The following is a 24,104-nucleotide window of genomic DNA, read 5'->3' as shown; positions in this document are numbered from 1 at the left end:
TTGATGTAAGTTTACCTGAAGCTGCAACTCCTTTAATTATTCACATTTTCCACTTGTAGCTACATGATGTTCATGCAGCTCTATTTATAGCTTTCACTATGATGGGATTAAAAAGCAAAGGAAAAACACTAAAGAAACATCCATTCTTTTATTTTTATTTGTGCTTCTTTACTGTGTATTTATTACTGGCAGAAAAAAATCACATGTATACTCTTTCCTAAAAGACAGCTCTAGCTAAAAGGTATATTCATTTTTAAAATAGGTTGCTAGACAGTAAACAAGGAAAAAGTTATTACACAGCTAGAGCCTTCTTTAAAACAGCTCTTGTTGAGCAAGTTACATCTCTCCTGTTTTGATAATAGCTCTGTATTTTCTGTATAGCAAAAGGAAGAATATATGAATGGCATTTATCAACTGGGGATCCGGAGCGCCCTGGGTGGGCCACGAGCAGGTTTCAGGGGGTCTGCCAAAATAAACCGGAGAGCAGGGCCAGCATTAGACTCGCTGGGGCCCAGGGCATTTGCTCTGCCACTTAGCTTCACAGGGCCTCCTATGGCGTGGGGCCCTGGGCAATTGCTCTGCTTGCTGCCCCCTAATGCCGGCCCGGGCTTTTAAACTACTGAAAAACAGTTGTTATGGCACAGGTGGGCCATGGAATTTTTATAGCATGTTGTGGGGGGAAGGAAGGGGCTCAGAAAGGAAAAGATTGAGAACCCCTAGGATACGTGACATCGATTTATTAGGGCTAAGGAACAAAACATACACAGCCAACAAAACATGGATAGTGAAAGCTGTCAAACCTATCGGTAGCCCTAGGCATGGGTAGAAACCAGAAAAGTTCTTGTTACTTTGATTTCAGTTAATTTTGCTGAAAAGTAGGTGATTAGGCAACAAAAACATTTCAGAAAAGTCTTCCTTCCCCTTACTCCTCCCCCTCCATTTTCTGTTTCATTAAATTTTTAGGCGCATTGATCCTGGTTCAGTACCTTACTGAACTGATTTTTTAAAAGCATTTGCAATCTATTCTTATTCTGTTGTAATCATGGGAGTTGTGCCAATAGTGTAGGTCCATAATATGTTCATTATTTAAATTTTCATTACTCTGAATGTTTGTTGGTTTATTACATAAATATACGAAGTCATATGTTTTTCTCCCGAATGAGACTTTAGTACTGTATTTCTATATTGAGAAGAGTCTCAGAATGATCTCATTGTGAAAGTAACATAGGAGCTACAGTGAATCCTGTCAGGAAGATGAAATTGACAGTGTCACCAGTGCTGTGTATTATTACACAAATAGAACAGAAATTACTGACATGATTTTAACCTCAACAGCTGTAACTAAATGAGATTAAGTACATGGGAAAAGTGCTATGTGTAACCTGAAAAGCACATGCTTTGACTTTTCTCTGAGAAACTAGGTTGAGTGTTTCCAGAAAGTAGTGTGTAGGAAGCACATTTAACTCACATTGTGATATGTCTTTTTTCCTTCTAAATATGTGTTTGGGCTCAGGCAGCTGTAGTGTTAAGGTGTTAAAATTCCTTGCTGGAAATTTATATATCTATACTTCACTGCAATTTTGTGTGTTTGTCATGGATAAAGAGAGTGTGTCTATTGTCACAAAAAATTAACAATAATATTGAAGTGGGAGCAGCACAGCAGTGTGAGAGGCAGCCTGTGACTCTAGGCTAAACAAAGGATTGAAAAACAAGGTCTTCTGCATTCTATTCTAAATTCTAATACCAGTTCCCTCCTAAGTCACGTAACCTGTCTGCTTTGCTTTTCCAGTCTGTGAAACTGAAGCCTCTACTCAAAGAAATGACCAAACTCTCTCCTCCCTAAAACCTCATGAGACTATTCAGTTTCTCCTCTCCCCAATGTATACCTTTCATATCGTGTTCTGCAGGTCCCCAAATCATTGATATGCTTGCTAGTAACCAGCCCCAACAGTATCCTTGCAGAAAATGGTTTTCCTGGGATGAAGAAGTGTAAAAATCCCAGTAGCCACTATGGGCTCAGTCAACTTTGTTGAAATGAAGTTGTGGAGAAACTGACTATTGGGCAGATCATTAGTGAAAAGGTTCCAGGAGAGATCATACCATTCCACCAAATGTTAAGAAGCCTACAGAGGGCCAGGTGGAACCTAGAAATAGAGGTGATGGAACACTTACCCAACGGAGTTGGCTTCTTATGTTTCTGGGCCTGTTGTAATTTTTGAGAGACAGAAATAATCAATTTTTGCTTATTTCATCACTGCTCAACCTTTTTTGCAGAGTGCTGTGCTAAGTGATTGCAAGGGCCTCAGAACATGGTTTGGTATTAATTTATAGTCTGCTGTAGTGTCTAGGCACAATAGAAAATACTAAAGCAAAGCAGCAGCCTTACCCTGTTCTGTCTGCAAGAAAAAAGGTCAGTTCTCTAACTTGATGTGTTTTCTTTTACATCACGCCATATCAGGCCTAAGTAATACATGGAACTAGAGAATTTTTGGAATCCTTATCCAAGTGACCTGGAGCCTCCTGTCAGCATCTGAGTCCTGTTCTAGCTCTCATTCACTCAATGAACAGCACTAATTCTGAGGTTTCCTTACGATTTCAAGCTTATCTAAGATGTCCTTGATTAATTTGCAAAGTGATGTAAACAAAATATCTAGAAAGTCTCTGACTAAATATGTTTACAGATGGGCACTGTTCATTACTTCTGTGGGTTTATGGTAGCCATTCATTCATGTTATTGCAAATTAAATATTGGCATGGGTGGGGGTATAGCTTGTTCAGGAAGGACAGGCAGGATAAAAAGGGAGGCGGTGTTGCATTATACAGCAACAATATACACTTATTCTGAGGCCCAGAGGGTAAGAGGCAGACCAATTGAAAGTCTCTGGGTAAAGATAAAAGGGGTAAAAATGGGGGAGACATCATGGTATGGGTCTACTATAGACTGCCAAATCAGGAAGAGAAGGTGGAGGAGGCATTTCTAGACCAAACAACAAAAATATCCAAAACACAGGACCTTGAAGTAATGGGGGATTTTAAATACCAAAACATATTTTGGAAAAATAATCTGGCAAAACACACTATTTTCAAAAAGTGCTTGGAATGTATTGGAGCAACTTTTTGTTTCAGAAAGTGGAGGAAGTAAACAGGGGAGCAGCTATTTTAGACTTGATTCTGAGCAATAGGAAAAAATTGGTTGTGACTCTGAAAGTGGAAGGCAATTTGGGTGAAAATGATCATGAAATAATAGATTTCATAATTCTAAGGAAAAAAAGAGAGAACAGTAGAATAAGGACAATGGACTTCAAAAAAGCCAGACTTTAACAGACTCAAAGAACTGGTAGATAAGGTCCCATGGGAAGAAAATCTTAGGGATAAGGAGTTCAGGAAAGTTGGCAGTTTCTCAAGGAGACAATAATAAAGGCATAACTACAAAATATCCTGATGCAAAGGAAAGAAAGGAACAGTAGTAAGAGGCCAATATGGCTCCATCAGGAACTCTTTAATGACCTGACAATCAAAATGGAATCTGACAAGAAGTGGAAACATGAACAAATTGCTAAGGATCTGCACAAAAGAATTGCAGAAGCATGTAGAGACAAAATCAGAAAGGCTAAGGCACAAAGTGAGTTACACTTAGCAAGGGACATAAAAGGCAATAAAAAGCGGCCCTTAAATACATTGGGAGCAAGAGAAAGATTAAGGAAAGTGTAAGGCCTCCACTTAACAGAGAAGCTAATAAATGTAGACATCAAGAAAGTTGAGGTGTTTAATGCATATTTCACTTCAGGCTTCACTACAAAGGTTAATGTTGCTTAGATACTCAACGCAATATTACCCATAAGGGGGAAGGATTGCAAGCCAAAATAGGAAAAGAACAGGTTAAAGAATATTTAGATAAGTTAGATGTATTCAAGTCGGCAGGGCCTTTTAAAAGTCATCCTAAGGTATATGAGGAACTAGATGAAATAATCTCAGAACCCATTAGCAATTACTTTGAGAACTCATGGAGAAGAGGTGAGGAGACTGGAGAAGGGCAAACATAGTACCTATCTTTAAAAAGGGAAACAAAGAGGACACTGGGAATTACAGACCGGTCAGCTAACTTTTGAAACCTGGAAAGATACTGGAACAAATTGTTAAACAGTCAGTTTGTAAGCACCTGAAAGATAATAGGGTTGTAAGGAATAGCCAACATGGATTTGTCAAGAACAAATTGTATGAAACCAACCTAATTTCCTTCTTTGATAGTGTTCCTGGCATAGTGGATAGGGAGGGACCAGTAGATGTGATATATCATGATTTTTAATAAGGCTTTTGATTCAGTCCTACATGACTTTTTCATAAACTAACCAGGAAAATTTGGTTTAGATTAAATTACTATAAAGTGGGTGCAGAGCTGGTTGAAAGACTGTACTCCGAGTAGTTATCAATGATTCATTATAAAACTGGGAAGGTGTATTTAGTGGGATCCTTCAGGGGGTCAGTCCTGGTTCCAATATTTCAGTTAATTCCATATTTTAATTAATGACTCGGATAATACTGAAAAAGATCTGGGGGCTATCGTAGATCACAAACTGAATATGAGTCAACATTGTAATGCAGTTGCATAAAAAGCAAGCCATTATTTTGGGGTATGTTAATAGGACACGGGAGGTAATTATCCTACTTTACTTAGCACTGGTCAGGCCTCAGCTGGAGTACAGTGTCCAATTCTGGGTGCCACACTTTAGGAAAGATGTGGACAAATTGGGGAGAGGAGAGCAACAAAATGGATAAAAGGTTTAGAAAACCTGATCTGTGAGGAAAGGTTAAAAAAAGTGGGCATGTTTAATCTTGAGAAAAGAAAATTTAGGGGACACCAGAAAACAGTATTCAAATAGTTTATAAAGAGGATGGTAATCAAGTGTTTTCCAGGTGCACCGAAGATAGGACAAAAAGGGAGATTTAGGTTAGGTATTTGGCTTTCTAACTACACCTCTACCCTGATATAACGTGACCCGATATAACATAAATTTGGATATAATGTGGTAAAGCAGTGTCCCGGGGGCAGAGGGGGCGGGGCTGCGCGCTCCGATGGATCAAAGCAAGTTCGATATACCGTGGTTTCACCTATAATGAGGTAAGATTTTTTTGGCTCCCGAGGACAGCGTTATATCGTTGTTTCTGGGTTCAACTAATCATCTATTCACATTTAAAAAAAAAAAAGCAATTCCTATTCTCCTGATGCTGTAGACAGAAAGACTGACTGCTCCTTAAGGGAAAAAAATATTACTCTCCCCTCACAACAATCCAGAACTAAGCATTCTATATGCAGCTAAGAATCTGAGTATATCTTTAAGCTCAGATCCCGTCCTCACCTACCAGTCAGAGTGAGAGATTTAAAAAACAAACAAACAAACAAAAAAAAGGAGCAAGTCTGGTGACAACTTGCATCCATGATGCATGAGCATTATGTCATTATGCCAGTCCGTGAGAGAGGAAGAGCAAATTACCATTAACAAAGCAGTGGAGACAGACAACTACACAAAATGTTCACAAATGCAGAAAGTAAACTTAAAAAAAGAGGACATTGTTTTTCTCTGGCCTTTCAGTTACAGTCCTCAAGCATTATTGGCAATAATAATGAGTAAAGAAATATCAGACAGAAATGTGATTTTTGTTTTAAATTGATTGTGTCCCTTTCATCATGGTACCTTAGAATTTTTGTATGGCATATATAGGTAGCTTGTAATCTTTTATCTCTGTGCTGTCATCTCTATAGAAAGGTCACAAGATCAAGCTGTCTGACCTGTTCAACTCCTTTGCTTGCAGCATAGTGGTGTCCTTGGCCACATAAGTGTTAGGTGTTTGTGGGTGTGTGGGGGGGATGGAGGCAGGACAGTAATATAATGCTTGTGAGAGAGAGGTCAAACCACAATCTTAACCTTAGCTTTTCTCCAAAATAAGTAGATGCAATTGATCTTGTCCACATTTCTTCTTGACATCTGTGTTCTCTTCCCAAAGGAAAAAGTTTCTGAGATGGATTAAATTGTGCACAAAGACCTATTCAGTATAATTCTTCACTAAATAAATACCATTTATGACAGGATTTGCTTCAGTAATCATTTGTTCAGCACGCTTTTTCTGTGAACAGTTAAAAACAAAAAACAAAAAAAACCTTTCAAGTGCAGTTGTCCCAGGCATGTTCCTTTAAGTTGGTGCTTTGTATTTTTTGACATCCACTCAAAATGCAGACAGTTGGGGATTTAGAAAGGTTGCTGTATTGTACTGAATCTCAGATATTCCATAAAGTCCATGTTGCATTACTGATATCAGTTATTTTTCACAAGCTTTTAAGACTTCAGTTTGTGAATAGAATATAGGAGTTACATTAATGACAGGATTTTGAGTTAGAGCAGCAATGCATGTCATCCATGCCTTCCAGACTTTACCTTTAGAGAGATTAATGATTGGCTTTGTTAGAAAATATAGCAGCTAATTTGCCAGTGTTTACTTAAAAGATTTGTTTATCCAGCTCATTAAACCTTCAGGAAATAAATGTATTAACTAGATATGGTACACAGTAGCCTTTAGCAACTTTCCAGCCTAAAGAGGAGTGGCTAGGGGAGAAAGTTTGAGGTATATTTTAATTTTGCTCCAAAAATATGACAATTAATATTTTGATTTGTGAAAGAAAATTCTTACATCCTTAAACCTGTTAGTCTTGAAGGTGCCACCAGACTTCTCGTTGTTTTCTTGCATCCTGATAAAGGAGAAAAGCCATCCATCTTCTTTATGACAGAATGCCCTAAATGTGCTCTGCTCTTTCTGTGATAACATTCATTAAAGACATATTCATAAAAACTAGCCATGTCCATATCACCCATTTGTCACACTGAGACATCTCCTCACTTCAGATTGATTGTGTTGACAGAGGAAGGAGGCAGTAGTTGTGCCTGGAGAGGAGAATTCAGTATATAAGGTTCAAAAGGGGAACAAAATAGTAAAATAAGGTTCAGGAAAATAAATACAATATTTTGTAAGGGATTAATATGGGACACCAAATATGGAGGCAACCAAAATCACTTGTCACTTTTGAAAATCTCAGCCCAAATGTCAAATATTTTCATGCAGGATTAAAATTCCTCACAATGGAATGTTGTCAAGTTTACAAACAGTTTTCATTAACTGCATTAGCAATCATTTTTTAAACAAAAAACACACATTTGAAATTACACCAGTCCTACAAAACACAACCCCAATACACTTCTGTGAGCATGCATGTTCAAGTAGTAGTCATGAACCTGCACATCGCTCTCTTCTTTACTGCCTCTCTAGCTCTGCCTATGCATCTCTGATCACTTCTTGGGAAGTGTCACTGCCTTGAATTTTACAACAGCTCTGCTCTCAGAAGGACATAGGTCCTTTAAAATTACAACATACGTGTGTCTGCTAGCACCAAGCAGTCAGACATAGTTGGGAAGTGCTCTGTGTGTCCGCTCATGATCCAGAACTCAGTTGCTAATGTATATCACATTTTTGGCATGCCAGCCTTAGCAGAAAATTTTTCATATGGAGTGGTATGAATGTGGAGAATGGTGTAAATATTCCTTTGCAGTAATATTTTGTTTTAGAACTAAGTGGGAACAATTTTACTATCTCTGGAGCACCAGTCATTTAGCATCTTCATTCATGTTTTGACTTCCATAGTGATGAACTGTATATTTATGCATAATGTAAAAGTATTAAAATGGGAGGCCAGTATCTAAAAGAGAAATCAAAAGCCTTTCAAAAACATCAAATATTGGAAAAGGAGTGGAGAAGGGAATATCCAGGTCTGAATCAGTATAATTCCAAGCTCTTGTTGTGTAAGTGCAAAAAACAGAACACAACAGAACAAACAAACAAAACTGTACTTAACTGGAAAGGTTGTGAAGCTTATACGTATAGTGACTGGAAAAAAAAACTATGGTTAACCTGTAAGGACAACAAAATGCAAAGCAGAGGATAAATAAGGTTTGAAGGGAGGTTCATGGGGGGAGGGATAGCTCAGTGGCTAGAGCATTGGCCTCCTAAACCCAGGGTTGAGTTCAATTCTTGATGGGGCCACTTAGAGGGGAGGGCAAAATCAGTACTTGGAGCAGAATTCTGTTAAGAGTAAAATAAAAAGCAGGCAGCATTATGTACCTTAAATGTAAACAAACTTGTTTGTCTTAGTGATTGGCTGAACAAGAAGTAGGACTGAGTGGACTTGTAGGCGCTAAAGTTTTACATTGTTTTGGTTTTTTGAGTGCAGTTATGTAACAAATCTACATTTCTAAGTGGCACTTTCATGATAAAGAGATTGCACTATAGTACTTGTATGAGGTGAATTGAAAAATGCTATTTCTTTTGTTTATCATTTTACAGTGCAAATATTTGTAATAAAAATAATATAAAGTGAGCACTGCACTTTGTATTCTGTGTTGTAATTGAAATCAATATATTTGAAAATGTAGAAAAACAGTCAAAAATATGTAATAAATTTCAATTAGTATTCTATTGTTTAACAGTGAAATTAATAGCGATTAATTTTTTTAATCGCGATTAATTTTTTTGAGCTAATGGCCTGAGTTAACTGCGATTAATCGACAGTCCTAAATATTTTTTTTTAAATTTAAAGTGTTATGACATTGTCGTCATTATTATTACTTAAGTAATGCAGGATAATAATAGGAACATAGGAATTGCCATACTGGATCAGATCAATGGTCCATATAGTCCAGTACCCTGTGGCCAGTATCAAATGCTTAATTGGAAGGTGTGAGAAACCCTGTGGTTGGCAATGATGGAATAACTTGCCAATAAGAGAAGTTTCTTCCTAACATCTGTAAGCTAATAGTTGGCTTATACCCTCCCTGAACTATGAGAGTAAATATTCCTTAGAACTGTTTTTTAAAGCTTTTCTAATACAACTGTGAATATATAAAAGTTAAGTTACAAATACTTGATAACTAATACCCTGCATTCCAGTTATAATCCTGGATTTTCATTGAAATTACATTACAGAACACCAGTGGGGGTAGAATGTCATTTTAAATTGCTCAGACTTTCACACATGAAAGTCATACTGTTTTGCTATTCATTGTCCTGGACCTAGCTGGGTACTTTGCGAAGTGCTTGGTTCTGATTGCCCTGACATTTTATTAATTGTTTGCTAAATGTTTTATTATCCCTCAAAAGCCTTTTTTTTTTTTTTTTTTAAATGGGTAAGTAAAATCTAACCTAATTGTGCCACTTTGGCACAGGAAAAAAGTGAGCGCATAACGATCTTCCTAGCAGATTCCCTTACTGTCATTTATAAGGCTTTACATCACTCTGGGAATGTAGAGGCCTTAAAACTTTTACAGTTTTTATGCTCCTGGGGGAATTGACTGAGAATGGGAACAGTTAACTAACAATTGAATAATTAATAATGTTACTATGCAGAGAGGTTGCTACATTTCTGCCTCAGAAAATCAGATCAATTAACCTAGATAATTCCTCTCCTTCCTTGACTTTTTTGTTTTAACAGGGACAAGTGTAGACTGGTATGTGTAGTATGTGTAGACTGTATGTCCTCCCACAATTCTCTCAGTTTTACTTGGAGGTGGAGATGCTCAGATGCCTTTTTAAACTTGCGAAGGCATCCTGCTTTTATCTCCCTTCACACACAAGTATTGCTGAAATTTTCCTAGCAGTTGTGAAAAATATGCCAAGAATCCCAGTTGCAGGGGATAGAATATAATTCATGATAGAATCAGGCTGGAACTGTCTCCCTACAGAAAAATAAGAAGTTGTAAACATGTCAGAATTTAGTTGAAGTTCTCATCTCCATACAAATAAACTGAGCCTTTTAAAATGTGAGCAAATCTGTGTAATATCAATAGGCCTTGGAACCTATATTCTGAGCCATAGAATTGGTGCAGTTTTGCAAACTTTGCTTAAATCAGAAGGCCTGCATTAGTTTTGCCGCTTCCTCAGATTTTCCTGGAAAATATTAGTAAACAGAAACTTTTTTACCAAGTCACCTGTAAAATGAAAAATTAGTAATTACATGGACTAATAATACATCATATAAAAGAGCACATCTCGTTGTCAAAGAACTTGACATACAATACTGCTGAGAAGTATGATCCTGCATGAATACCCGTGTTGGAAGCAGGGAGGCTGTGATTTTATCCATGGCCACAGCAGGATGCTTGCTAGAGCTGTCATTAGAACTCAGGAGTTCTTAGCTCCCAGCCTGTGCTCATTAAGCCCCTCAGTCAAGAAAGCATTTAAGCACAGTGACTTTAAGGCGACTTAAGCATGTGCTTAAATGTTAAGTGCTTTTCCAGAAAACGGATGACTTCTTGAATAGACCAAGTCTTTCTTTTTAAACATCAAAGAAATTGAAGTAAGTAGTCCTAAGTGAAATATTCTACCTTATGTTCCACCCTAAACTTGGTAGGGTCGTAATGAATTGCTATCCGTCCCAGAGAGATCTAGAACTGATACATCCAGTGCTGGCTGTATTTATGTCATGTCTTGTGTGCTGTCATAAGATGCAGGTTAGGGTAATTCTACACACTCGTGTATTTGTCCCATTTATGAGACTGAAGGTCAGGTGAAACAAATCAACTTGTCCTTTTGCTATGCTCAAGAAACCATGTATTCTTATTAACTGCTTTGGTCATAATTGCAATACCCTTGCTTTCAAAACATACATAGCCCTGATGTTATCACTTCTGAAATAATGTTTGTCATAGGATCACTTTTGGTTACACATTTCTTCATTCTGCTTTGATAATTTGCAACTAGTGATGGGAATGTTTTAAAATATAAAATAAGCTAAGTTCAGTAATGTCATGTCATGTACTTCAGCCAGCATGCTGTCCTCTGAGCTGCAGCCATTTTTGGATTGAATTCAAAGTAAGACTAAGACAAATCCATTTTGTGTGCAGTCAAGCACGAAACAATGTTGAGATTTCCTGTTTTCCAGTAGACAGATTAGCATATAGTTTTTTCAAAAATACCAGGCAACACAAAGTTCAAATTCAGTAACTTTGTTTCACTGGACTCTTTCAATCTGGGAAGTAATAGCTTTTAGCAACTGTAACCATGACACAGAGGGCATTGATTTTTGGACCAACTGAAAGTTCATGCATCATGTAAATAGATGTTACTTGACTTGCTTTCCATTGTATATCTACATTTAAGAGCGTTTTGGTTTACAGTATGCCAGCAATTTTACTGAAATACCTTTACTGTATAAGTAATTAAATTCATCTATTAAAATAACCCTATAGCTTCAGTTGGTTATGGTATTTTTTTGCTTCCTATCTTAAACAGTTGTATAATGTAACTTTGCTGCCACTTTACATTCCCGAGGTGGCTGCATTTCAGTGGTGGATAAAATGAATCCCTATATAATTTGTCTGTAAAGTCTCTTGGATGTCTCTTGAATTAACTAAATGGTTACTAAAAATTGAAGATATTTTTTCAACCATAGTTTCACTGGTCTAACTGATTTTGATAACTTTCACATCTGGGTTTTTGCTTGTTTTTCAATCGTTGGTCAGAAATCGACATTGAACGTTGCGTCCGTGAGTCAGTCAACCTTTTTTGCTGGACCCCTAAGAGTGCAACATACAGGCAACATGCACAGCCTCCAAAGCAAGCCAGTGACTGCAACGGCTCAAGAGGTTCAATGTCCTGCTTCACAGCAGATTATCAGGAAGCACCTAAAAGTGACCTGGTGAGTGTTTTAGGATTATGCTTTCCTGTCTCTTATAGAAAAAGATGTAGTGTTAAGGGTAATGCTACAAAAACATTATTAAGAAAATCACATCTCTGTTATTATATTGTAATTCAGGTTTGGCTTCTTTTAGTGCAATACTTTATTATTATTCATTACTAAACATGTATATTGTTGGCTCCTAAAGACCTCAAATAGGTTGGGGAGTCATTGTGTACACACATAATAAGTGACAGTTCCTGCCCCTAAGAATTTGCGGTCTAAAACACAGACTCTTTAAATTTACAGTAATGTTTTAAAATGCCTTAGATCTTTCTAACATAGGTTTTCTGGAAAAGGTGTGTTATGAAGGTCTTATGTTCATCATACAAGACTGGCAATATTACAACTTGTGAGTTAGTGAAACTAGAAATGAGTTGCACCGATTATCCTAATCAACTGACAATAATGCTTTTATACCTTTGCTATGTGATTTTCCCACCCCAATCATGGCTTTTAGTTTCAAAGTCCTCACGTACCTGCTGCCTATATTTCTATGTACTTCATGTCCTACATAATGAGTAAGACCTCGTGATCTTCCCTACAAGGCAACCAAATGTAATTCCAGCACATTTTACAAATATGATAATGCAGAAGATGCACAATTTCACTTCAAGCAGAGCTAGGAGTAGAGTCTGAGGTCTCCAATACAGAAGACCTAAGTCTCTTCTACACAGCCTGCTCTTGTGCCAGATCTGTGGGGCTGGCTGTCCTGCCTGCAAGCACTGTTCCAAACACCTGGAACTGTTGAAGGTTGAGGGGTGTGTTTTGTTTTGAGGAACAGTTTATTGCAGTGAATGAAAGAACAGTTCCTTAAGGGAGGCAGTGCCTTCGTCCCCACCTGTATATGTTGAACCTTCTGATTTTTGCTCTGGTTTTGATATCAGTGTGATCTTTTAATTTTTGTTTCAATTCCATTTTGATCCTAAAGCTGCTGTAAGGAATGTGCCAGTAAAATTATTTTATCTTGTGCCAGGACCACCTCCTACCCCATCTCCACTCTTTTGGCTCCGTAAAGCATTTTATTTCCATAACAGTGTATTATCAAGGGCCTGGCTGCAGGACTATGAGCAAGCTCTTGCTACTGAAGAAGAATAGTGAAGGGAGTAAAGTTTCCTTGAGAGGGTCAGGAAAATTTGCACTAATGCAAGAAAGGCTGTGGTCACTTCTGATTGCTTTTTCCATCTGGCATGTCACATTACAGTTTGTTGTTCAAATCTTGTAAGTGAGCAGATCTTGGGTAATAGTATGTGAATGAGTCCCTGTGTTTTCTGTTACCAATGACATTTTTTCACAACGAATAGATCTGTACTCTGTAGCAATTTTGCTTGGCAAAAATAATTTCCAGATGTCCCCTTGTAGCTTCTTTTACTCTAGCCTAATAGTTATTTCATTGTCAAATAGGCTACCTTAGATTAAGGACATTGGGCTATTTTAAACTTTCCTTTCTCAGCAAATGCTCAAATCTCTTGTTGAGTTTTGCAAAAGATTTTAAAATAATTTGTATGTCTGTCCCATTTTGAATCAGAATGTTTGCAGAGCTGGCATTGCAATGGCAAGAGAGATGCTTACACAAAATGCATTATTATTCAGTAAATTATGTTAGGCCATTAGAATTGCTTCCATCTGTTCCTTCTTAACCATTCAGAAATCAAGGCAATGAAGTGTGTGGCTTAAATGTACCTTGCTATGGCAAATAGGCTTTTCAACCTCCTTATCATCCTCTGACAAGCACAAATATTTCAATATTTTTGTTTTAAATTGTAATGCAAAAATTAAGGATGGGACTTTTGTAATCTCTTTACAAAAGTGAAAAGCAAAATATAAAATTAAAGAGGAGCTACACATTGGCTTAGCCCTTGTGGACTATAATCTTTCACAGTAATATCTTAACTTAAAAACAGACGCTCCAGCTGCTTATTTCTCATTATAGTTATTAAGGCTACAGTTGGGATTAGGATACAAATACCAGTAGGCTTACAGTTTCTTCAAGCTGGTTTTTCCGTAGGCCTGGCAGCACTACTTTAAAAGACAACATTTCTGAATTTTGTTCAGTCCTCTACTCTGAGATGGAAGAGTGCTTAGCATATCATAGTCGTGGGACCTGCTTCAAGTTGAAGAATTCATCCCCTGCTCAGGTCATGAAGTATTTGGCTGTGGAGTCACATCAGTGTGTTTTGGGCACTTGCTTGTAATATATATGAGCTCCTCAGTATGGTATCTTTTTATTTCTGAAATATCAAGATGGCCGTGTTAGTGGTCCTCACTTGAGCTAGCAGGATTTTAAAGACAGGGACTTTATCCATTTAACTTCAATATTTTATGTTCCATTAAGGTAAAAGGGTGCTGAGAAACATGGAAAAATTAACTTCCAGGAGGAGTTATTTCACGTTATAAGACATCTACCTTTTACTCAAACTGAAACTCCAAGAAGAAACATGATGGCACTGTACTTCAACAGAACTGAACAATTTAGAAAAACTGCTGATTTATAGATAAGCTTACAGCTGAAATAGAGGAAAGAATTCACTAGGGTTCTGTTTCCAAATGGATATGTAATTGTGTCAGGGAGATGTACAAGGCCAAGGGACCTTCTGACACAGCATGTGCTCTTCCAGATCAGTTATAATATCCTGGACTGAATAGTCTTGAAGACATTCAAGGCCCAACAGTCTTAAAACACTACATACTCAAATGTCCAGGACTCAGTAATGTGCAAATAAACTGTGTCCCCTTTCCCTATTCTGCTAGACACAATCTCTTTTTTGCTCTCTGTTCAGTAACCACAACTGGTTGCTTCCCAAGAATAAAGGATGTAGAGACTGGCACCTCCAAAGGAAATGTTGTCCTAACAGTCCTTTTCTCTTTTCTGAGATGGCAATGATCTGACACCTTTTATTTTTGAGAAGGTTTTATTTTGAATTTTTTCACTTCAAGTGTCTGCTGTTCACTGGCAGAGCTATATTTTCATGCAGGGCTTTGTCCAGTATGTTTATCCATACTGTACATAGTTATGATCATTTCAGTAATTTTCACATCAGTGTAATTGTTATAATAAAAATGTTCCTGTAGCACATCTGTTTCCAATCTGAGGAGGTGCAGCCACCTTCCCCTTTCCTTATGGATAGATGCGGGTGGGGTTGTCTTGAACCTTATGGAAGAGTGTCCTGACCATTTTTTTTGGCCTGTCTTAGGAAAGGAGACTGTAAGTGATTGGCTTGTTTAGTCTAGCAAAAAGAAGGCTGCGAGGAGATATGATTGTTCTCTCTTAATGCATTAGGGAGGGTAAATACCAGGAAAGATGAAGGACAAATGGATATAAACTGGCCATGAACAATTTTCTAACCTTCAGTGGGGTGAAGTTCTGGAACAGTCTCCCAATAGCTGGTGTGAGGGCAAAATACATAATTTAGTTTTGAGAGAGAGTGGGAAAATTTATGAGTTTGCTTGTATGACGAGGTTGCCTATGATAGTAGAGGGCAGAGGTCAACAACCGTGGAAGCTCACTTCTCGTTTGTCTTAAAAGCTCATGCTTCAGAACTTCAGCTGGCCACCTGCAGGAGTCAGGAAGGGATTCCCTGCTCCAATAAATTCTGTTTATCTCCTTCTGAAGCATTAGGGATGGCCATGGCTGGAGATGAGACAGTGTATGAGAGGGGCTCTGAGCTGGTACTGAGTATTCTTTCTCAGGCACTTGTCTGGCTGGTTCTTGCTCACGTGCTCAGGAACTAATTGATGGCTCTATGGGGGTCAGGAAGGAATTTCCCTGCACATCAGATTGGCAATGAGCTTGGGAGTTTTTCGCCTTCCCCTGCAGTGTATGTATGATTGTATGTCACTTGCCAGGATGATCTGGGTATATCTCACTTAATCACTGGTGTTGAAAGCCTTAACAACTCACCCTTTTGGACGTCTGACTTCAATATTGGCATTCTAGCCCTCCAACAAAACCTGTTTTCTGGTCACTGTTACATTTGCGAGGCGAGTGTCAGGGGTGGCAATGTCCTCCATGCATGTTCCACAATGATGAAGTGGTGCTGAGAACTCCCCAATCATTTCTCCCCAAAGTTAACTCTTCTTTCCATGCCTCTCAGGAGATTATTCTTCCCTCATTCTGTCCCAGGCCATAGCATCCGACCGAGAAGCTGTGACACAACTTGGGCATCGGAGGAGCACTGAAGAATTGCATTAAACATACAGAATCCACGAGAAGGTCAGGCACACTGTTTGTCTCCTTTCATCCAAAGTGTCAAGGGCTCGGAGCTTCCAAGCTATCCATTGCTATGTGGCTCAGACTATGCATCATGGGGGCCTATAAGGTATCAAGCATCCCTGTTCCAGAAGAAATCAAGGCACATTCCACGAGATCTGTAGAAACCTCATGGGATTAAGAAGCAAGTGCTTCCGCACTGAGATATGCAGAGCACCCATGGGCATTGACTAACACCTGTATCAGACACTATAAAGTGGAGTTCCTGTATTTTGCAGAGACCTTCTTTGACAGGAAGGTGCTACAGGTGGTGGTGGCCCAGTATTGCCTTCTGACAAACCTTAGTGGGCGGGATTCCTTTTCTAGCTCATTCTATTTACTTTTTCCTTATCCCTCTCTACTTCTGTTTCACTGCTTGCTACTTCCCAGACATAACAGAGCTGTGGCAGACGCTGGGCTGCAGAATGGAAAAATTTTTACCAGATAATTTTCTTTTTGCTAGCAGCATCTCCCACAATTCTACCTAGCCTGGATGGCTCTGTAGCCAAGGGGTCAGCTTTTTATTTGGACAGTGACTATGCAGACAATTGCCTGCTGTACATAGTTAATAAGTTGGCATTTGATGATGATGTAAATATATTTCTACAAGTTTCACCCAGTTTTGGAATGACTCATCTGGCGACAAAGGAGACATGGCCAGCACACACTGTGCTGTGCTGCAGCTTTGATTGCTTCTGGAAACTACAGTGTGTTGGGGAGCAGCCCAGAAATAACAGAATTGTGGGAGATGCTGATAGCAGAATGGAAATTATTGCATAAGGAATTTTCCATTCTCTGTTTTACAGCAGAGGGAAGCTGAGGCATAAAGCTTGTAACTTGCTCAAGGCCACAGAGAACACTATTGTTAGGGTCACGACCGGATATTGGGACTACTTGATTCCTCATCCAGTGCTTAAACCACTGAACCACATTTGTTGTTGAATTATTATTTGTATTATCGTAGCATCTAGCATACATTATTTGTATTACCCAGACATTGACCAGAACTCTCTTCTGCTAGGTGTTGTACAAACACAGAACAAAAAGGGTCCCGGCTCCAGAGAGCTTACAATCGAAGTATAAGATAAGAGACAACAGATGGATACAGACACACCTGAGAATACAAGAAAACAATGAGTCATTGTTAGTCAGCATGATAGGCAGTGATCAAAGCACACTTGCAGTTTCACTGTTGTCAAGCTTGTTATAGGCATCATGACAAAGCAGAGCGTTGAGGGATTTTAAGGAGATGATGAGGTAGCTTTCTGGATAGTTACAGGAGTTCTCCCCGAGCGTGATGGGCAGTGGGGAAAAGCCAGAAGGTGCTTGTTTGAAAATGTAACAAGTGGAAGATGGAGGCTGGCATCATTGGCCAATTGAAGGCAGTAGTTGGCCTCTCAGTGGTGAATGAGAGATGATAGGTAAGGTAGAGATAGGTGAGCATTGAAGAGCCTTGAAATTGAAGCCAAGTTGTGTGTGTTTGATGCAAAAGAGAAGAGGAAGCAAGTGGAGGGATGTGAATAGGTTATAAAACCAAGGAGACCCGAAAGTAAGAGAACAGTAGGCATGCATGAAATAGTCAGGTAAGACATTTTTCTTAACCTCAAGAAAAGTTCTACTGTCTGAGCCAAAATACTGGCCTTATCAGAAAAGCCTTTTTGATGTTGCTCCACAATTCCTTTCACACCCCTAAAGGATTCTGGATTATACTAGATTTATATTGGAACTCCCTTATTTTTATATAATTCTTTTCATGCCATAAGCTGTATTTCCCCTGTAGACCAAAGCCAGCAGTAGATTCATCCAATCCACCAGTGCCAAGGAGTTAAGCAAATGTTTATGGTATGTAACACAAAAGAAAAAAAAATTGTAGTTTCAGCTGCTTTCCCTTTTGTTGTTTTTATTTTTCCTTCTCCCTCTTAACACATGATGTATTTTATGTGGAGTGCTTCAGTATGATGGCTGCATCCCTTCTGAAACTGAAGAGAAATCAGGCTTTCCAGGTACTATGGCAGCATACTAGTTTACCATGTTAGAATTTACAGGTAAAGACTTATGAATATACTCGGTTGTTTTAATGATTACGAGGATATGAATAACGTGGGCAATTGTACTATGAGGGAGCTATTCAATATGAAGGTGTAGTCTATAAACATGTTCATTTTTATGCACTGTACTTTTTTTTGGCAGACTTCCAGTCATGCATATGTGAAAGTCAGTGTGTCTAGTGATCATAAGAGGCACCTGGGGAGTTTAGATTCCTAAAACCAATGTAATCTATGTCACTGGCCAGAAGGAGTTATGTTAGTCTTCAAATAAAGTTTCTAAAAGGTCTTTGAGCTCTTTAGATTGTTCTCTTAATCCTAGGGCCCTCTTTCCTTCGACTTCCTCACCCATCTCTCGTAATAAGGTCGGTGCCAGGGAAAATTTGCTGCCATTGCCTGTAATGGGGCCAGATTCTAATCTTCAGTGTACAGCACAATCAGTAGTGGATTTCAGAAAATCCAGTCTACTTACTTCCAAATCTAGCTCTTATAAGCAAATTTCTCAAGACCCCTCCTAACTGTCTTCCCACTCCCTGAAACAAGCACACTACTTCTGTAGTATGCTCGTTTCTCCACTAACGTGGTCTCCAGTTTCAGATGGGTTACATTTATTTTTTGAGGTTGGATGTTTAGGAGTGGGAACAGATGGAAAATGGTGGCCTTGATGGAAAAACCATCGACTTTACGATGAGGGTATTTTTACGACTTTTTAAAATTTCAATGTTTAATTCTAAACACTGGCTGTCTCCTCATGTATTTGTATTTTTCTTTAAGCTGCTTGACTTTGTCTCTTGAGTGCTTTTTATTGACTATCCAAATATTTGCACAGTATATATCAGAATGTTACAGTACTTGGGTTACCAATAAAATTAAAAGTTTTTGCTCCTGGGTAAGTATTTTTCTCCCCAAACTATCAGCTGGTAAAATTAAACCTGTTTTTACCCTTAGCATTACTTAACTTTCTTCTTCTTACTGACATTTAATTGTAGCTGCATTAAAAGCCTCAGAAACCTACCTCCTCCTTAGACTTCCCAAATATGTAGCTTAATCTTTTACTCTTTCAGCCATAAAACATGTCTCTACTGAGATATAATCTCAAGAAGGAAAGAGAAATGTGTCCCGCTTCAATAGGATGCAATGCGGCCTCAGATGGAGTATCTACCATGCTGACTTTCAGCTTAGCTACAGCTTAGCCTTTTAGTGTTAGTGTAATTTAGTTATTTTATTAGTTTGATAGGGCTTTTATTTGACTTTTTCCCATTCATTGTTGTCATTGCTGTCGTATCCCCAGGCTTGAAGAGCTGCCACTTGCAAGGAGTTCGTTTCAGTTAGTGATGGACATTCCAGGTGCCTCCATTGTTTGAAAGAGACTCACATACCTAATAGTGTAACAGATGCACATCTTTTAAAAGCAGATCTAGAAAAAACAGGGAAATCAAATTTAGACTCCTCATGAGGGAGCAAACAAATTTGAGCTGTTGAAAAGAGTGTTTTAACTGGTGAATTAGGCATGTCATAATGTCACATCAGAAGCCAGCAAACACTTAAACTTATTGGGAGCTCGCTGATAAGCTTTATAAAGTTTTCACAATATCTGATCAGTACAGTGCTCCAGTGCGCCTACTAGACAAGTGCCTGTGTAAAGTAAGGAGAAACATAGAGCATAAGAGGGCCTCTCCAGCTGTTTTTACAGCTGCTCCTTAGCAGGCCCAAAATACCAGGTTTCTCTTCCTGAAGACCGTAGAAGTACTAGATTTTCTCTACTGCTGACTGTCAAAGAAGTCCAAGAATACAATCTGCTGCCAGGTCCTACAGACCTCCTAACTGTAGTAGAGTAGGGTTGTTTTTTTTTAATGATAACTGAGATTTTAGTCTTCTTCCAACATTTGCAGTAATCCTTAGTGTTTGTAGTAGTTGGTAACTGACTCACTGTAGGTGAACCTAGAAAGTAGCCTAATTTCTGTGAAATTTAAATCAATCACTAGAAACTGAGAGCTGTAAGATCCCTACCAAGATGCAGTTTGAACATCTACACATCAGAAATGGTTGATTATTTGTAGTAGTAGATTTTTTAAAATGTGTATTTTTACGCGCGTGTGTGCGTGTGCGCACACACACAGAGTGAGTGCTTTGAAAATTATACAGTCTGATCTCTTTTAACCACAAGTAAGAAAGAAAGTTATGACAGCCTTGTTAAATGCTGTGTTGTGCTGACTGATTATACTAAAACTTCTTTAAAAGAGTACCTTCTAGTATAAGTTTGTGAGGAAAAACCCATTAAGGAATATAATAACCACATGAGCTACAAGGCAAAAATGAGCTCAACCTAGTTTGAAGCAGCCAATCCTTCATTCTCAAAGCAAACTTTAAAACTACTGACCAAAGACATGGAGGTGAAATTCTGGCCCCTTTGAAATCAGTAGCAGTTTTTCCATTGAGTATTTTGGGGCCAGGATTTCACCCAAGATGTCTGGTCATAGCCATGAGTTTTAAGCAGGAAAAACAATCTACTAAACTGTGAAATGAACCAGGGATATTCAGTAACAAAGGTACAGATATCTGCCACTTCAGCTACATTAATAATTCCAGTGGGTGATAGCAGTAGTAAGCTCTTATCCTGTATGTAGCTCAGTCACTAAATGGATTCCAGCACATTTAGCCACCTTGTTACACACTCTTGTTAGGGGGAAAAGCTTGGGACGCTCATGTGACAGATATGGCAATTTCCCCTAATATCTTACTGTATTGCATTTATATATCATTGCGGGCCAGAGACTGTATGTAATTCCATGAGGGGAGGTGACTTCAGTCCTTCAGGAACTAAAAACATTGGGAGGTGATTAGGAAAATTTGCTCAGCTGTAACACCTCCAGCAAGGTATCACTATCTGCAGTCTTGCATATAGTGGTTCAAATTAAACTCTCCAGGGAGCAACAGACAAAGAAAGGCCTTTTAGATAAATAGCTGGAGTATAAACTTACTCAGGCCCTTCTTTCTAATCCAGTAAACAGACAGGACCTTCTGTCCAAGGTAGGGTCCCAGTCTTTAGGAAAGGTTTGGAAAGACTGACACCTGCTAGAGACAGAGGTTGGAGTTGGGGTGACCTCTGTAACGCTTTTTAGCATGCATGTGGGATCTTTTATTGTTTTAAATATGTTTTCTCTTTAATGCTTTCATTTTCAGAATAAATGTACTTGCTTAGAATCATAGAATATCAGGGTTGGAAGGGACCTCAGGAGGTCATGTAGTCCAACCCCCTGCTCAAAGCAGGACCAATCTCCAGACAGACCCCAGTTCCTTAAATGGCCCCCTCAAGGATTGAACTCACAAACCTGGTTTAGCAGGCCAATGCTCAAACCACTGAGCTAAGAGCTGTGTGGCAACTTATACCTGTGGGCAATTATGCTGTTTACAGTCTCTGAAGGGGGACAGCAAAATTCAGACTCTGGCGTGTTCAAGCAGTCTGGCTTGCTGGGAATAACACACTGTGAGCCTAGGAAAACCTCAGTCAGGAAGGAGAGAGATGCAGGTCTCCACCCAAGAGAGGTAATGGCTGGAAGCCAGAAGCCTAAAAATGGATGATGCCCTTCCTGGACCACAGAGTGGGAGTACAGATGCAGTTGCCCTGAACTGTGACAGCTTGTCCCAAGCAGCTAAGGACCTCACAAATTCAAATCCCAGTATGGGATTGCTAGTGGGGATTGCACCTAGGATTTTTGGCACAAAAATCACCAGTCACTGGTGGTCTGTGGAGCACTTGATTGTGATCTGCAGAGAATTGTCTGGTTGCATTGTGCTGGCTCTTCTTCTTTGTTTCTAGCTGCTAAACTTAATTAAAACAAGCTAAATATACATAAATGCTTTTCTGGTATCAGTTTTCCAAGTAATCAATTGCTGTTTGCACAGAGATGATATGTGGCCACAAATAGGATAGGAGGGGGTGATTTAGAAGACAGTGTCTTTTAAGATGTGGTCCACATTATAAACAAGCTTGGAAACTTGACCTAACCTTCAGTGTAACTGCTGTGTGATTTTTCTTAAGACATTTTATTAAGTCTATTTTTTGTGGCTTTTGTGATGACAGTTGTGGGCTTATTGGGATGCATGTCTATGGGACCATAGTCATGCATGCTGATGTATAGTGCTGCTAAGTCTGTGTCTGATTTATAACAGGATATATAATAGTTGAAATGCAGATGATATTGAGTTTCAAATTGACATTGCAGTCTCTGGGATTTGAAGCTTAAATTAACCAAAGGAAGCATGGCAGTCCTTTGTGTTCTACCCAATTTTTAAAAATATGAATGTAATGATCATGGTTTAGGATTTTTTTCTTGCAAAAGATAAGGCTTTAAAATCAATAGCCAAAGAAAATAAAACAAGAAATATACTAAGTTATTAAATAACAGCCACATAATTAGGGCTGTCGATTAATCACAATTAACTCATGCGATTAACTCAAAAACGTTAATTGTGATTAATCGCAGTTTTAATCACACTGTTAAACAGTAGAATACCAGTTGAAGTGTATTGCATGCTTTTGATGTTTTTCTACATTTTTAAATATATTGATTTCAATTACAACACAGTATACAAAGTTGACAGTGCTCACTTTATATTATTTTTATTACAAATATTTGCACTGTAAAAATGGCAAACAAAAGAAATAATATTTTTCAGTTCACCTCATAGTATTGTAATGCAATCTCTTTATTGTGTAAATGGAACTTACAAATATAGATTTTTTTTTGTTACATAACTGCACTCACAACCAAAACAATGTAAAACTTTAGAACCTACAAGTCCACTCAGTCCTACTTCTTGTTCAGCCAATCGCTAAGGCAAACAAGTTTGTTTACAGTTACGGGAGATAATGCTGCCAGCTTCTTATTTACAATGTCACCTGATAATGAGAACAGGCGTTTGCATGGCACTATTGTAGCCAGCATTGCAAGGTATTTACGTGCCAGATATGCTAAACGTTCGTATGCCCCTTCATGCTTCGGCCACTGTTCCAGAGGACATGCATCCATGATGATAACAGGTTCTGCTCGATAACCATCCAAAGCAGTACGGACCGCCGCATGTTTATTTTCATCATCTGAGTCAGATGCCGCCAGCAGAAAGGTTGATTTTCTTTTTTGGTGGTTCTGGTTCTGTAGCTCCCGAACCAGAGTGTTGCTCTTTTAAGACTTCTGGAAATATGCTCTGCACCTCATCCCTCTCAGATTTTGGGAGGCACTTCAGATTCTAAAACCTTGATTCGAGTGATGTAGCTACCTTTAGAAATCTTGCATTGTTTAACAGTACGATTAATCGTGCGATTAATCTTTTTAATCGCTTGACAGCCCTATTGGTAATCTAAAATCTCTAAAGAATGTTATGGTTGGTTATCAAATTGTAATCTAACTAGAGTTTATTTTAATTGAATGTAAACTGATTTGTAACAATCTGCTTTGTTTCCACCTTCATAGGTATAATTACAAGAGCATGTTGTGATAATCTAGAGATTTAGATCAGACAGATTCCTATTTAGATGATGATTAAGAATTGAAAACATATTTTGTCCTGATTTGCAGTTTGTGAGAGTCCTTAGAGTATGATTAGCCTGCAAAAGTATGCAGTGTATTACTGCAGAGTCAAAGTATTCTGTAAGTGTCTGTGCCTTAGGCTCAGGTTCTGTATCCATTAATTGTCCAAGCAGTTCTTCTTCACACAACTTTTCAATTATCTCCACATTTGAGTTTAAAGCTGTGTGTATTCTAGACACTGAACCCTTCTGACCTCCCTCAGTTAGAATTCCATGACTGATTTACAAACAAGTTTTATAGACTTGAATCTGCAAATATAAAAACAAAAAAGCAAGTATATCTATGGTTCCAGTGAAGCTAGTTAGATGCAACTTCCTCTGATGAACATTTATCCTGCTAAGAATCCTCTAAGTCTTGTGTGTAGCATTAAAATCAGATGATCTAGAGGAAGAAACTCACCTTTCCCTCTTTTTTTAGGAATGCTAATTTTTTTTCTTCTGTTT

At 38.5% G+C, this 24,104-nt stretch overlaps 1 protein-coding gene across 1 annotated transcript in view; it reads left to right on the top strand.

The window, feature by feature from the left end:
• The window catches only part of TBCK (TBC1 domain containing kinase), a 186,743-nt gene that overhangs the window by 115,070 nt on the left and 47,569 nt on the right, over positions 1-24,104 (top strand). Inside the window, exon 23 of the mRNA XM_054030505.1 lies at positions 11,562-11,737. Within this exon, the coding sequence (XP_053886480.1) occupies positions 11,562-11,737 (176 nt within the window). The remainder of the gene's footprint in view (positions 1-11,561; positions 11,738-24,104) is intronic.

Source organism: Malaclemys terrapin, chromosome 5 (genome assembly GCF_027887155.1).
Source record: "Malaclemys terrapin pileata isolate rMalTer1 chromosome 5, rMalTer1.hap1, whole genome shotgun sequence".
Taxonomy (NCBI): Eukaryota; Metazoa; Chordata; order Testudines; family Emydidae; genus Malaclemys; species Malaclemys terrapin.
The sequence above is the reverse complement of the archived record's forward strand: the minus strand, read 5'-3'. Positions and strand labels throughout refer to the sequence as shown.